General features: G+C 44.5%; 1 protein-coding gene and 1 long non-coding RNA gene across 2 annotated transcripts in view; both read right to left on the bottom strand.

Annotated features, from left to right (window-relative positions):
• PCF11 (PCF11 cleavage and polyadenylation factor subunit) overlaps positions 1-12,729 on the bottom strand; it is a 36,382-nt gene extending 23,653 nt beyond the window's left edge. Inside the window, exons 1-2 of the mRNA XM_073612828.1 lie at positions 12,379-12,729; positions 2,042-2,167 (exon numbers count right to left, since the gene is read on the bottom strand). Of these exons, the coding sequence (XP_073468929.1) occupies positions 2,042-2,167; positions 12,379-12,546 (294 nt within the window). The 5' untranslated portion in view covers positions 12,547-12,729. The remainder of the gene's footprint in view (positions 1-2,041; positions 2,168-12,378) is intronic.
• LOC141126835 (uncharacterized) lies at positions 11,372-12,317 on the bottom strand. Its single transcript, XR_012241452.1, has 2 exons — positions 11,930-12,317; positions 11,372-11,899 (listed from the first exon to the last, which is right to left on the bottom strand). It is a non-coding gene; the product is annotated as an uncharacterized lncRNA (long non-coding RNA).
• Positions 12,730-16,566: the final 3,837 nt, after the last annotated feature.

Below are 16,566 nucleotides of genomic sequence, written 5' to 3'. Positions count from 1 at the left end.
TTACTATGGGGCTACCGTTGTCCTCCGTCTCCTCTGCACCCGCCTCAACAGTGAAGCTGCGGTTGACAGCTCAGTGTGTGATCCGATCAGAGCGGGTCAGATCAGTTTCCAAAAATGTATGTATACTCGTTTCTTTACAGGGATAGAGAGGTTGGTGTTAGATCCCCGGTGTCTTCAGATGCACAGATTTTAGATTTTGCATTGACTTCCACTTTAAGGATAACAAAAGCTTTATTGTCAACCACAGGTGTTTGGTTGAGGTGTGCTAAAACCAGAACCTTACATTAACCTGCCAGGAAAAAACAATTTATGCAATGCTTCTGAATTAGAGCCCAATGTCAAGAAACTGCTCATTTATTCTAGTAAAAGCACTTACCCGAACCCTCAGCTTCCCCAGCAGAGGGCACTTCCCTATGTTCCAACGGTGGACTGTTCCTCAGCGTCATTATGCCCAATGCAGTAGTGTTGTAGACCCTGCATTGGTCTTGACAACATCAGGACCTTCGACCGCTAAAGCATGGGGGGAGAAGATGCTGCGGGCAGTACTGAAGACCAAGTAAATCATTTCTATGCACGCTAGACCCCTTTCAGTGTAGGAGCATCCACATTGCAAAAATCGAGAATTTAATGGGATGTTTACCTTTTGTAACAAGTTACACGCTGAAATTTAACATATTACAGATTTGCCCCCCACCTGATGTGAGAGCAATGGTTTAAAAGTAGGGATCTCCAAACTACGGCCCTCCAGCTTTTGTAGAACTACACGTCCCATGGAGGCATTGTTAAGAAAAAAAAAAAACTCTTGACATACAGACATTGGGCATGAGGAGAATTGTAGTTCCGGAATACCTGGAGGGCCATAGTTTGGAGACCCCTGCTTTAAAGCATGGGTGATCAACCTGTGGACCTCCAAATGTTGTAAAACTACAAGTTCCATTACGCCTTTGGGAGTCATGCTTGTACCAGTTAGCCTTGCAATGCCTCATGGGACTTGTAGTTCCGCAACAGCTGGAGGGCCACGCGCTGAGCGCCTATTCTTTAAAAAGGGTCCTAAAAAAAGATAAACAAAAAAACTAAAAATAAACACGCTTTTTTTTACCTGCTAAATTATACAATATATTTTTGGCAAAAAGTTAAATTATCCTTTAAATTAGTTCCCCCAGAGTTGGACTTTAAATTCCCTGCCATAATTCTAAAACCATAATCTGTTCAGAGATTTTAGTTCTTAGACAATATTCAGTACCTGCCAGAACACACAAATGCAAAAACAAGTTATACTCACTTTGGGTACTCCGTTCAAAAATTAAAAAATAAATAAATAAGGGTCAGTTTTTCATGGAAGTTTCATATTAATAAAATCCTTGAAAGGAGATTAAATCCTACCTTTTATATTTTTGTATAGCAGTAAGAACATGAACAGCTCATTGGTTGCTACCAAGATCAAACGAATCCTTCCTTTCACACTGAGGCGCTTGTAAACTGCCAGTAAAACACGGAGCACTTTTGAAGAGCTTTTCAGGTGCTTTTGAAGCGCTTTCCATTCATTTCAATGGAGAGGGGCGTTATGTCACCACCCTGCCAGCGCACTGCCCCAGTGTGAACACATTCATTGATTTTAAATGGAAAATAAAATAGTCGTAAGCTTTTCAGGCGCTTTTTTTTAGCGTGAAAGCGCCTCAGTGTGAAAGGGGTCTCAGGCCTCGTTCACATGAGTCTCCTGCATTTGCAAGAGAAATTAATCTGGATGCATAAGCATTCTACTTCCCAGATCACCTTCTCCTGCGTATTCAATGTGTACACACATCTGGGTATCTGACCTGCCCCTTCTAGAATGCACCAGAATGTAGGTAAACGGAGTATAAATGATACCATTTAAAATCAGTACATGCATTTAGAATTGTCCTACAAATCCATATGACTTTAAAGCCCCATGTGAATGAGGTCTAATAACGTGGCACATAGTTAAGCTGGATTAAAACACACTACATACAATTCAAGCTATTGCAATACAGAAGAAGTTTCAAGAATTTTGAATCTATACCTTGTCAAACACAATAACAAACGTGGAAACTATGTTTTTAGCAAACGCAGCAACGTAGTCTCTTCCAACATTTTTAACAATGGAATCCATAAGATACATGACTGGAAGCTTCTCTGAGCTAGGTGCCTAAATAAAAAAAAACTGATAAGTTTAATACGACAAGACCGTCAGCCCAGTTTACTGATCCCATTTCTATACAAACCAAAAAAAGAGCAGAACATGGCTTTAAGATTAACTGATTCCCACGTGCAATGAAGAGAAAATGTTTTCTTTTTTATAAAAAAAAAATATTCTTGACATCTCCACAAGTAAATAGCAAAATATTAGGGTTCCCATTTTAATTTAGCCACTTGATTTAAGATTTATCCGTTTTGGTTTTAAAACTGAACGCTTTTAAAATTTTTTCAACAATTAGGAGTTGCATTCGCTTAAGGATCTCCAGGCCCGATGACCAGAGGAAACATTTCTCCATGCTCGAAGGTGTTATATACATTCCACTCCATCTGGCAACTGCCGAAGATTTTTTTTGTCCGATTTTTTTATTTTTTTTTTTTGAACAGCCAAGTATGCTGCATCTTCCACATAATTTCCCAGATGTGTTCAGCATGAAGGACTCAGAGGTAAGCAAGCAGTTAACCTGTGAATGTTTCCACCTGTTTAAATATCTGCTCAGGAAAAGTGAGATTAACCCGCAGGTGTCACCTGTTCAGTTTCTGCCACATTAGTCACCTTTTAAAGTAGCATGTTTGTCCAGTCGTTCCCCCCCACAGGGTACAGAACCAATAGTATTCAGATACTGTTCAGACAAGTACATAAATATATACACTTTAGGTTTCGGCCTCCTTCAGACAGGCAATTAGGCTGCTGCAGATGTATGATAAATGCCCCATCTGACTGCAGCAGCACTCTGTCCTATGGCTGCATAGAGACTGGACAATTATTATGTTTCTAGAGAATGTCAGGCCTGCGTCCTGAGGCGGTACATGTGAATAGTGGCAGCGCTAGCCATTTATTTATATAGGGTACAAACTTGGCCACTACAGCTTGTGAATGGGTTCAAAGTTTCTCTGCCAGCAGGAAATGCAGATTCTTACTGGCAGAGAAGCTAATCAGCTGTCTGAATGAGGCCTTAAACTCCTGGTGTGTGTGTGTGTGTGAGAGAGAGAGAGAGAATGTGTGTGTGTATATATGAGGCCTTAAACTCCTGGTGGGTGTGTGTGTGTGTGTGTGTAACCTGAACATTTAAATGCCAAAAGTAAGAATGTTGATGTAAATATTGTATACGGTATGTGAAAAGGGAGCTGTGTGTCTGCAGGCGGCACTAGAAGTTACCTTATGCAACATGTAAAGACTATTGTGCAACTTTCCCCAACAACCCAAAGAACTAGTTGCAACATCCCACAGAGTAGCTTAGTTATCGAATGAAACTATTGCTATGTGACCGACTTTACATGCACCCAGAAACCTACATATAGCCACATCATGACTGCATTTACAAACTATGTTGGCCTTTAAAACGTATGCATGTTTATAGCTTTAAAATGATACCACGCTTTAAAAATGTGTCTATGTGTTACTGCAATTATTAAATACCACTGAAATACATTTCATAACCACCTCCCACCACAATGTGTCAAACCCCTTTTTTAATGCAGTTCAACCTTTCAATAAAACAGATGCAATAAACAGCAGTAAATAAAAAAAGACAAATAACAAATTTCATTACATTTTATTTACATATTATATAGCATACCAATCACACATTTCAAAGCCATTTATTCAAATAGAGAATGTGCACTAAAACTCAAAAGACAATGGTGGAAATAACATGGTTAAAGTACGTCAGAGGGAAACTGGCAAAGGCTGCTTAGCTGATATGGAGGCTCATGGGAGGTGAAAATTACAGCAAGACGACTGTCCACTAATCCCGCTCTAATCTGAATTTTCACATCTACATATTCTGCCAAGGGATACCAAAACATATGCAGGGGATGGAACCTACTCTACAAAGCATAGCACTCCAATTACCTACTAGATTTACATGAACTGAAAAATAAAAAATTTAGGGGGATACATTGTAAAACTCCCTAAAGCTATTTTTTTTTTTTTTGGTAGAGAAAAAAAGTAAAATAAATAGGGACCATCAATATACTGCTAAATGCAAAAGATTTAAATTGCCTGTGTAATTTTCTGCAAAACCCAGCTGGCACTTTAAAACAACATTTTCCCCCCATGGACAGACAGCCTTTTAATTCCTATGTTCTGTCTCTAACAAATGGTCAAATAATCAAAGATGCAGACAGCAAAATAAAAAAAAACCAAGGGTTTTAAAGATTCCCTACTCTGTCCAAAAAACAAAACTGTACTCCAGAAAAATAGTGTGGACATTTGCCATGTAAAAATAAAATACTTTGATGGGTGTCCAATGTGTGGATGGTGCTGCTTTAGGTAAAAATAACTGGGATTCATTCATCCTATACCAGTGATGGCGAACCTTGGCACCCCAGATGTTTTGGAACTACATTTCCCATGATGCTCAACTACACTGCAGAGTGCATGAGCATCATGGGAAATGTAGTTCCAAAACATCTGGGGTGCCAAGGTTGGCCATCACTGTCCTAGATAATACTGTAAGCACCCAAACTCTTACGCGAAGGATCAAATACTGTCCTGTAATTGGATGAGAGGAGAATGGTGGGTAAACACCACAATTTCCCCTTATCAATTCATATAATGGAGTGTATTATGTGAAAATGCTAGAAGAGGTTATATAACTATAGAGGAGAGGAAGGTGGAGGCCGAGCAAACACACAAGTATGAGTTCACACTGCCCAATGCGAACCACTGTGGGTGTCAATACAAAAGGTAATGACACCCCCAGATCGGTTCGCATATCACAGTGCGAACTGTGAATTCAGGAACACCCATGCGATCTGATTCTGGTGCGGAAAAATAAATAAAAAGGTCCTGCACAATTTTGGTCCAAATGTGATGAAAATTCAGCCATACAGAATTTGCATTGCACAGATATCGCATGTGATCTGCACAGCAGTGCAATGGGACTCACATGCGATGTCTGACATCACGCTGGTGTGCAGCGGCACTGAAGAAAAGCAATATCCGTACCTAATGCAGCACAATCCATACATGGCACACATAACTAGAGGTACCTTCACATAGCAAGTGTAAGGCCAGCCATACAGTTCAAATCTCTGTCCAAAATTCGAACCGTGTATGGGCAGGCTGAACGTACTACGTTTAAAAATCGCTCAACTTGGGAACAACCAGCCTGCCGTATTTTACGTGTGATTATTGCCAGCGGCTGCTATAGCTGCTAGCAATAATCACTGTCTTCTGCAGGTTTGGGGGGGGGGTAGGGATTCCCCTGTCAGCACTGTCCGTTTTAAAGGGGAAATCGTGCAAGTTTCTTTCCAGCAACCACTGGTTGCAGGAAAGAAATTCGCACCATCTAAGGCCTGCCTAAGTTTTTACCTCCAGCGTTCACTTTAAAGTATATATCTAATGTCAAAACCTTTGAGTGGAACAAGCACTTCCATTGAATAAAAAAGCTGCAATGTGTGGCCAACTACATGTTTTTTTTCCCCCCCTCACATGCCTAAACAACCATAGCCAATAGCTAAACTAAATAGGGTGTATGTAGACTAAAAATTGGCTCCTCTTATCTGCTCCCTTATGGTCTGTTATATACAACTTTGTAAGCATTTTGTTCTGATAAAGAAAAAAAAAAAAAAAAGTGTTGATCTTGTCAGAAATGTAGAGCCCTCCTGTGTCCTCTGCATACATCCCATTATCTGTTTATTCTTCCTTGCTCTTCTCTTGGAGTACAGATAACTAGACTTTTATGTTGTAGGGACATGAGAGTGGTTAACACCACTCAGTCCTTAATGGTATGGACACAAAGACCACCGATTACCATTATCTGCTTTGGTTTTGAGGGAGTGGACCTGCTCAGCGAAACATCAATCGTGAGCATGTGCCAATTTTGTAAGTCAAAAAAAGGCAGCCTTACTTGCATGCTAAAGGTGGTAAATAAGAAGGATAAAGATGCATTTTTTTTTTAAAGTTCTGTTATCAATATAGGCTATAAGCTGTGTGCCATCTGCCCACAAAAGAACATAGGAGCCGAGCGCATTTCAGGAAGATCAACAGGTATTTATCTGTACTGGCATGGTCTCTAATGGGATACACGTGTATTGCAGAAATGTGCTGCATCTCTTCCCCCACTCCCTCCCCCCATCATAAGCAATGGACTCGTGTTCCCCATCTGTGAACATGTAGTACAGACACATTTCAAGGGTATCATTGGGCAAGAGCAGGGATAGGGGCTTCTTGTATTACATACAAGTCCACTTACTGACAAACACTGCAAGGCAGGAAAGGAAAAAAATCAACACTACTAGCCATCAGTTATATCTTTTCACAGAATAAAAGATGTATCCTGATGGCCAGCTAAAATCAATCACCATGGAGTACAACAGAAGGAAAAAAATGGATTGAGAACAATACAAAAGCATATAATACAATTTACATCACTGATCTTTTCACTTCCCTGCATTACATTTTGCTGTACCATCTAATCTGCCATCTTTGGAAAGCAGAGACGAATGACCTTAGCGTGTAAAGCCAAAACTGTTCTTAGTTTGAATAGAAGAGAGCATGGTAAAACCGCAATGAGATTATTTTGGGTGTCTCTGTCCCGCTGGGGAGATTTCCTGATCACATACTTTCCTGAAGATACAACAGGAAATGAGAAGATGCCCCCAACGTGGCAGTTGTTACCGAGTACTCTCGCCCCTCCCCCCACTGAACATAAAGCTTGCCTTTCCCCTCACTTCATAATGGTCAGCAGAAAAGAGGGTTTTCTAACATGGGTAAAAACAGCAACAGAAAGTTGAAAGGTCTAACCTACCCCACTCAAAAAAAAAAAACGATGACAATGTTTTAGGCTGGCTATACATTATATCATTTTCTTGTTCAATTCCCTTTAAAATTTACCCTCAACTGTGTAGTACAAGGGCCTGACTGATTGCACACAAATTAAAAGTGTTTAGGTTTGACCTCATATGTTTTTACGGTCAGCCTTGTGACCCAATCAAAATTTACAGGACCCGCCCAAGGCTCAGTGCTTAGAGTGCAGACAAGGACAGAGCTCGTCCCAACTCTAGACATCCAAGGCCCCTTTCACACAGGCACCTCCACTAGATCAGCGGGGGAATCGCTCCACTGAGCAGACGGATGACAGATCCTTCTCCGATTACTTTACAGAACAGAGACTGACCCAGTCCCGCTCTCCTCTATAGGGAAATCGGATGAAAACGGACCACCTGCCCGTTTTTATGCGTTCCGCCAGATGGAAGGAAAATAGGACCACATCCGTCTGGATTTTGTGGACAGGATCGGATAGCAGTGGGTGTCAGCAGACATGTCACCGCTCCATAGGAGTGAATGGAGGGTCCGATAAGGTCCACCTGAAAAACTGATAGGAGGACCCGATCGATCGGACAGCCAATGTGAAAGGGCACTAATGGAAATGTCCTGGAAGTCACATCTTTGCAAAACCCCATAAGGTGGTGTATGACAATGTTCCTCAAGTACCCCCAACAGGTCATGTTTTCAAAATTTCCCTCAGATGAAACAGCTGTGGTAATAACTAAGGCAGTAAAACTGATCAAATCACCTGTGCAAAATAATGGAAATCCTGAAAACATGACCTGTTACTTGAGGACTGGAGTAGAAAAACATTGGTGTATATGCCTCAGCCCAGGCTAGGATCGCCACCTCATCCCTCTAAAACTGAACACATTACACAGGTTCTGTGGCTGATTAAACTCACTTAGTGTCTTATCTGCATTAAATTCGCCCCAGAAACTGTGTGATTCATATGTGTTCAGTTTTAAAGGGATGAAGTGGCAACCCTAGCCCAGGCTTCAACTAGGTCACACCCCCAATGCATTTCATGCCGCCCACAGAGCTTAATCATTGGGGTGACCAAGCTCTGTGGGTGGAGTGAAATGCATGGGAGGCGTGGCCTGGCTGGAGTCCAGGCTGAGCCTGTCTTACAGGATTTTGCAGAGATGTGCGACTTCCAGGACTCTCCCCTCTATAATTTTAAAGCTGTTGTAAACCCCGCCTGGCAATTTGTACCTACAGGTAAGACTATAATAACCTGTAGTAGAGCTGCACGATTCTGACCAAAATGAGAATCACAATTTTTTGCTTAGAAGATCACGATTCTCAGAGTAAAATCTTTCACATACAAAAAAAAAAAAATAGGCTAACTTTACCGTTTTTAAATTAAAAATTGCATTTGAAAGACTGCTGCGCTAATACAGTGTGACATAAAATATTGCAACAACCATCATTTTATTCTTTAGGGTCTCTGCTAAAAATATATTTGGGGGTTCCAAGTAATTTTCTAGCAAAAAAAATTATGATTTTTAACTTGAAACCAACAAATGTCAGAAAAAGGTTTAAAGGTTTAGTGGTTAAACTTCCCTCATTTACACAGATGTATTCCTTTGATCTAAAAAACAAATAGTTACAATGTTTATACTTAGTTCCCAGGCTGAAGAATGTTGTAATACTTAACAGACTGCCCCACTGTCAGCTTCAGCAGAGGAAAGAATTCTCAGCATAGAAAGAAAAATCAGGGAATTACTTTGTCAAGATCACGGGGGGGGGCGGGGGGAATAAAAAAATTGCGATAACAATTCTTAACGATTAATCGTGCAGCTCTAACCTGTAGGTACAATTAATATCTCCTAAACCTGCACGGTCAAGGAGATTTTCACCCTGCATGCACCGCTGACGTCAGCAGTGCATGCGCTCTGAAGGTCCGGCATATTGTGGCGGAACGCAGGGCTCCCGCAAGGGAGGGACGTCAACGTGGCTCCAGCTACTCACAGCGCCGGAGCCCGCGAACCTGGGAGAAAGGTCGAGGGAACATGTCAGCCCCCACAGTGCCAATGCGGGGGCTTCATTGTTAAGGTAAGCATTTCATAACGTGCTAGGGGATGCGACGCATTCTAGCACATTCTGCAGCCCCCCCACAGGGGTTTTCTACCGCTTTAAGTTACCACCATAAAACTTCCAATGGGGACGCATTTTACTGTGACACCGGTCTCAAAGGTATTTACTTAACAAAGGAAAGATATCTTCTCCCTTCCAGCTGAGTCAATAAAACTGGAAGTAAAGGGAAAACTCCCCGAGACACAGATTGAAAATGAAAAAAAAAATCTGACAGCAGCTTTCTCTACACAAAATAAAACAAGTTTTGGCTTTAAAGCATTCAATAAAAGAGGGCATTACTATTACAGACATGGACCTAAAATATGTATAAGTGATGCCCTCCAGGTGAAAGAATGGGGACCAAAAAATGCTGAGTTTCAATCTACAGGCTGTGTACCCCTATTCTAGTAAATGACCAAGGCCCTTGCTTTATGGGTGGGGAGCAGAGTGTAGGGGTGAATATAGTTAAAAGAGGGGCAGCAGGGCCTAATACCATCCCATCTGAAGTAGGAATAGGCTCGAGCGTGTTTGGGATCCCACCTGTCTGATCCCACCAGGAAGCCGACACCGCTGATCACAGACAGCGAGACATTTCCCGGGCTGTGCAGCTGCAAACCTCACTGTCTGATTAGCGGTATGCAGTGTCGGCTTCCTGGTGAGATTGGGCAGATGGGATCCCAAATACACCCGAGCCCATCTCTAATCTGAAGTAACAGAGCTAGGAAAGACAGAAGGGCTCTAAACTAAGTGTCCAGAGCTATATAACTGGCACCTTGACCTGGGAACCCAATATCCTTGCCTTAGGGGTGTGAAGAGGGTAAAAGTTAACCTAAGAGAGTGTAAGATAATATGCTATTCCACACACAATGGGAGACTCTTCATAGAAGATGTGAGTAAAAGCAGGAAGGAGCCAAAATGGCTTAAAAAGGGGCAAGTGTGTTTTGGTGCTCAGCCATCAGTAGGAGGTAATAATGGCCTACCAGGACAGGCAGGGCGGCTCTGACCTCATAGGGTCCAGAGATATAATTCTGTCCTAGGTGGAAGATTAATATCTGTGCTTCAGGGACATGAGACGGGCGAGGATAGGGCAGGAGTCCAAAAGGGTGTCATCCTATCTATATAAAGCCCAGCCTTCCCAGTATAGAAGGTATGGGGCACAGCGTGTGCAGTATACAGCCTAGTCTTCCCAGTATAATCTATACTGGGAAGTGAAATCTATATACGCAGCTCTGATGGGTAAAGTGCTATTTGCGAATAGAAATGCTTAACAATAAAGCGTCTCTGTGTATTCATTCTAAGGAAAAGTGCTCAAATCCATAAAGTTCTTATGAATACAATAGGAGTCACACAAAAAGTAAAGTAAAAAAAATAAAATTAAAGTGTGACTCCTATTGTATTCATAAGAACTTTATGGATTTGAGCACTTTTCCTTAGAATGAATACACACGGACACTTTATTGTTAAGCACTTTATGAAAAGTGTCACATTGTTCGGTTTGTGTTCATCCATCAGCGCTGCCGATATACATCTCACTTTTTAATTGTTTGACACCAAAAATGTAGCAGCTTATCATTGGCATCCATATTATATACTGGGAAGGGACAGGCTCTATACCACCTACACTGTGCTGCTTACAATCTATACCGGGAAGGATGGGGCCCATACAATTAAACTGGGAACGCTGGCACTACATGAAAGTTATACTGGGATTTATACAAACTATACAGAAAAGACGTAGGCTGTGTACTGCGTAAGCTGTACCTCAAACAACCTATACTGGGAAAGGATGGGCCCATACAATTAAACTGGGAACGCTGCACTACATGAAAGCTATACGGGGAAGACAGGCTGTACACCATACAATCTATACTGGGAACACTGCACTACATTAAAGCTATACTGGGATTTATACAGTCTACACTGGAAAGGCACTGGCTCTAGTACAATCTATAGTGGGAAAGTTAGGCTCTGCACACTATCTATAATGGCATGGGCTCTATTCTGTGCTGCATACAATGTGGGAAGACTGGGCCTCGTACAATCTATACTGGGACAACTGGGCTTTATACAACCTATACTGGGCTTTATATAATCATTACCAAGCCTCGTACAATCTACACTGGGCTTTATACACACACACACACCCTATACTGGGAAGACACTGGCTCTACAACAATCTCTAATGGGAAGGTGTGTGCTCTATACAAGTATACTGGGCTTTATACCAGTGTACTGGGCCTCGGGACCTGTACATTTAAACTGGGAAAACAAGGACTACATGAAAGCTATACTGGGAAGTCACTGGCTTTAATAAAATATATACCGGGAAAACCGGGCTTTATATAATTATGCTGGGCCTCGTACAATCTATACCGGGAAGACCGGGCTTTATATAATTATACTGGGCCTCGTACAATCTATACCGGGAAGACCGGGCTTTATATAATTATACTGGGCCTCGTACAATCGATACTGGGCTTTATACCAGTATACTGGGCCTCGTACAACCTATACTGGTGTGACTGGCCTTCATACCAGTATACTGGGCCTTGTACAAGCCATACTGGGAACGTCAGGTACTATAAAATCTATACTGGGAAGGATAAGGACCTGTACATTTAAACTGGGAACACTAGGATTACATAAAAGCTATACTGGGAAGTCACTGGCTCTAATAAAATTTATACTGGGATGACTGGGCTTTATACCAGTATACTGGGCCTCGTACAACCTATACTGGGATGACTGGCCTTCATACCAGTATACTGGGCCTCGGGACCTGTACATTTAAACTGGGAAAACTAGGACTACATGAAAGCTATACTGGGCCTCGTACAATCTATACTGGGCTGACTGGACCTCGTACAATCTATACTGGGCTTTATACCAGTATACTGGGCCTCGTACAAGCCATACTGGGAATGTTAGGTACTATAAAAGCTATACTGGGTAGGATGAGGACCTGTACATTTAAACTGGGAAGTCACTGGCTCTAATAAAATCTATACTGGGAAGCCTGTAGTGGAAAGGATGGGCCCCATACAATCTATACTGGGAAGACTGGCCGGGTACACCGCTCTCCTCTATGGGAGGAGGAGAAGATGGCGGCGGTGGAGGGGGGAGGGGAGGACGGGGCGCCATCTTGCCATGTGAGGAGATGATGTGACAGGGATGGGGGAGGGGGGTGTATATTGGGGGGGCTCCTATCTCTGCTCCCGGTGTGTGTGGGGGATGGGGGGTGTAGCCTATATTTGGGGGGACTGGGGGGGGACCCTTAGAGTAAAATAAAAGGCTTTAGTCATAAAAACCTTAGCGATTTGCGCTTCGATAAGAGTGACGATATCCTTGGCGAACTGCAAGTTCTCCTCGGCCAGGATGGTGAGCATGTTGATGTGCGGCTTGCTGTTGAAGGTCAGGTCCTCCAAGGACGACTGGTACTCCCGGCAGGCGTCTTCTCGGGCCTCGTCCCCCGCCATGGTGAAGAAGGAGGAGAAGGGTGAGGAGCGGACGGTGACCGGCTGAGGAGGGAGGACTAACAAGAACCGGCCTCCAGCATCGTGCGAACGACTCCTCGGGCTCTCCCCGGACGGCCTCTCACGGACAAAATGGCGCCTAAGCGTCACTCACACACAGGAGGCGTTTGAATAGCAGCTGCGAACGAAGATTCCCGAGCTCGGCTCTCATTGGTCTGTGGGCGCTGCCTGCGTCAGCGAAAGGAGGCGGGGAGGGAAGAGGGAGGCGGGGCCCGTGCGGTGAAATCATTCCCGGGCGTGCGCCGCGATTGGTTGCTAGGGTAGGCTGATTTGCCTAGCGACTGAGCGTGTGGCCTTGAAGCGGTGGTCACGTGATGTTTACCAGCCTGTTTACCAGTCTGCGGATGACTCGGCTCTGAGCACGTGGTCTGCGTCAGGGCTGAGGCCTGGGCACATGTCTGTTGCCATGGCACACAGGCAGGCCCCATAGTTGTGCACCCAAAATCACACACATCTATATAGATAAATCTATCTATCTATCTAGATCTATCTATATATAGATATAGCTATATAAATATAGATATATATATATAGATAGATGGATAGATAGATCTATATGGATATATATATATATATATATATATATATATATATATATATATATATATATTACACACACTCAGCCCATAGATTGTACAATTTTCTTCCAGCACAAGTGGAAGGAAAGAAAATCGCTCGATTCCCCCATCATTACAGTCAGTTGTTATGGGGGAACCCCTCCCACTGCGCTATTGTGTTCTACCAGATGGAGGTTTCCTCGCCGTCACAATCCAATGATCACTGCTGGCAACTATAGTCACCAACAGTGATCACCCCCCCCAAAAAAAAAAAAACTGACAGGCGGGCTGTACTGTAGTCGATCCATTGACTGAGATCTGTACAACCAGCCAGGGTTGCCAACCGCCAGTAAATTTACCGACAGTTTGTAAAAATCTGTGATTTTTTTTTATTTTTACAACTGCCAGTAAATATCAGGGGCTGATAATTTCATGCTGTGTTGACTTTTTAACTAGTTGCCGCCCGCCCACGATTAAATGACAGAACGGGTGGGACTCTCGCGTGGCAATCGCGGCCGTGCCGTGTTCAGACACTCCAACCTGCAAAAACACATTTCAGGAAGGTGGCGCTTCGCGCCTGCAAACGCAATACCCCAACCCCCCCCCCCCCCGCGGCAAAATATTATTTAAATCACTTTCTCAATATTTTTTCGCAGTGCTTCTGGGGAAGTGGGTGGCAGTGGACGGTGTCAGTAGTTTTTTTACTTTTAATCATTGATTTTTTTACATTTTAATTTGTTTTTAATTTTTTTTCACAATTTTTTTTTTTTAGACTTTTTCATTTTTTAGATTTTTTTTTTTTACAATATTTTATTTTTTGGGGGGGGGGTTTTGGTGAGATTTCTGGGATCTAAACAGACCCCTGACATCTCCCCTTTGAGACAGACAAAGGCACTGAGAACACACATTCTACATTCCCCAGTCCCTTTCTCAGCACTAAAGATGAATGAACAGGAGACAGAGGCTCCTCTCCATTCATAAACACAGTTTACTCTGCTCATTTATTACAGGTGCGATCTCACTCACTGTATCCTATTACTAGTTCCCCCCACAGCCTGCAGGAGAGGAGAGGAGCCGGTTGCAGGGGACGAGGGGGGCGGAGACGGACACGGAGGGGGACAGGGGAGGAGTACACAGAGAAGCAGGGGATGATCGGTGCGCAGCAGGAGGGACAGCCGCCACACCGATCATTCATGGGAGATGGGAAGGCACTTGTGGATGTGCGGGAGCCACCGCATTTCTGCGGGTGTTTCCCGCACCTTCCTGGAGACTTGAGATGTCTGCGTGTTGCTAGGACCCCGATCTCTGTAAAGAGCCTTTGTGGCTCTTTAACCATGTGATCGGCTGTTTCCAATCACAGCTGGTCACATGTAAACACAGAGATGTCGGTAATCAGCGCTCCTCGCCTCACACTGACAGAGTGTGAGGAGAGGAGAGCCAATCAGCAGCATCTCCTCACAGAGGACATCTATACATGTAATCAGAGCACTGATCATCAGTGCCCTGATTACAATAGCGACATCAGTGCCACAAATCAGTGCCAGCGATGAGTGTAGGGTTGCCACCTGTCCGGGATTCACCCAAACAGTCCGGGTTTTAGATCCTTCGGGTTTCAGTCCATATGAAACCCAGACACATCAGTGGCAGCCCTGCAGCACCAGTCCTCCTATCCCCCTCTCCCCTCCTGTCAGCTTCCAGTGCTTTTAATTATATTGGTGGGGGGGGGGTGGAGGAGCTTTAACTGGGATACAGAATGGCCTGGGGGGAGATTATACTGGGGGACAGACTGACCAAGGAGGGATTATATTGGATGACAGACTGACCTGGTGGGGGGGGGTGTACTGGGGGACAGACTGACCAAGGAAGGATTATATTGGATGACAGACTGACCTGGGGGGGTGTACTGGGGGACAGACTTACCAAGGAGGTATTATATTGGATGACAGACTAACCTGGGGGGGTGGGTGTACGGGGGGACAGACTGACCAAGGAGGGATTATATTGGATGACAGACTAACCTGGGGGGGGGTGTACGGGGGGACAGACTGACCAAGGAGGGATTATATTGGATGACAGACTAACCTGGGGGGAGGAGGGGTGTACGGGGGGACAGACTGTCCAAGGAGGGATTATATTGGATGACAGACTGACCTGGGGGGGGGGGGGTACTGGGGGACAGACTGACCAAGGAGGGATTATATTGGATGACAGACTGACCGGGGGGGGGAGATGTACTGGGGGACAGACTGACCAAGGAGGGATTATATTGGATGACAGACTGACCTGGGGAGGGGGGTGTACTGGGGGACAAACTGACCAAGGAGGGATTATACTGGGGTACAGACTGACCGGGGGGGGGGGACTGTACTGGGGGACAGACTGACCTTGTTTGATTTAACTACGCTCCTTAAGCTTCTCCCATTAATAATCCAATTTGGCCACACCCACTGTTCATCACGGACGCTATATGCGCTGCATTACTACTCTTATTGGGGCACTCAAAGGTGTCCCAGGTCTTTTACAATCCTATAGTGTAAACTACAAAAAATAATTGCTGTGCGCCACTAAAGTGTTCGGGTGTGGCTTGGTGGCAAGTGGCACACTATCTGATGGAAGGCTGCTGGTTGTAAGTGACACACTGTATCTGGTGGTAGGCTGTGGTTGGCAAGTGGCACACTGTATCTGGTGGCAGGCTGCTGGTTTCAAGTGGCACACTATCTGGTGGCAAGTGGCACACTGTATCTGGTGGTAGGCTGTGGTTGGCAAGTGGCACACTTTATCTGGTGGCAAGTGGCATACTGTATCTGGTGGCAGGCTGCTGGTGGCAAGTGGCACACTATCTGGTGGAAGGCTGGTGGTGGTAAGTGACACACAGTATCTGGTGGTAGGCTATGGTTGGCAAGTGGCACACTGTATCTGGTGGCAGGCTGCTGGTGGCAAGTGGCACACTATCTGGTGGCAAGTGGCAGACTGTATCTGGGGTCAGGCTGCTGGTGGCAAGTGACACGCTGTATCTGGTGACAGGCTGTCAGTGGCAAGTGGCACACTGTATCTGGTGGCAGGCTGCTAGTGGAAAGTGGCACACTATCTGGTGGAAGGCTGCTGGTGGTAAGTGACACACTGTATCTGGTGGTACGCTGTGGTTGGCAAGTGGTGGCAAGTGGCACACTGTATCTGGTGGCAGGCTGCTGGTGGCAAGTGGCACACTATCTGGTGGCAAGTGGCACACTGTATCTTGTGGCAGGCTGCTGGTGGCAAGTGGCACACTGTATCTGGTGGCAGGCTGCTGGTGGCAAGTGGCACACTATCTGGTGGAAGGCTGCTGGTGGTAAGTGACACACTGTATCTGGTGGTAGGCTGTGGTTGGCAAGTGGCACACTGTATCTGGTGGCAGGCTGCTGGTTTC

Source organism: Aquarana catesbeiana, linkage group LG02 (genome assembly GCF_042186555.1).
Source record: "Aquarana catesbeiana isolate 2022-GZ linkage group LG02, ASM4218655v1, whole genome shotgun sequence".
NCBI classification, from domain to species: domain Eukaryota; kingdom Metazoa; phylum Chordata; class Amphibia; order Anura; family Ranidae; genus Aquarana; species Aquarana catesbeiana.
The sequence above is the reverse complement of the archived record's forward strand: the minus strand, read 5'-3'. Positions and strand labels throughout refer to the sequence as shown.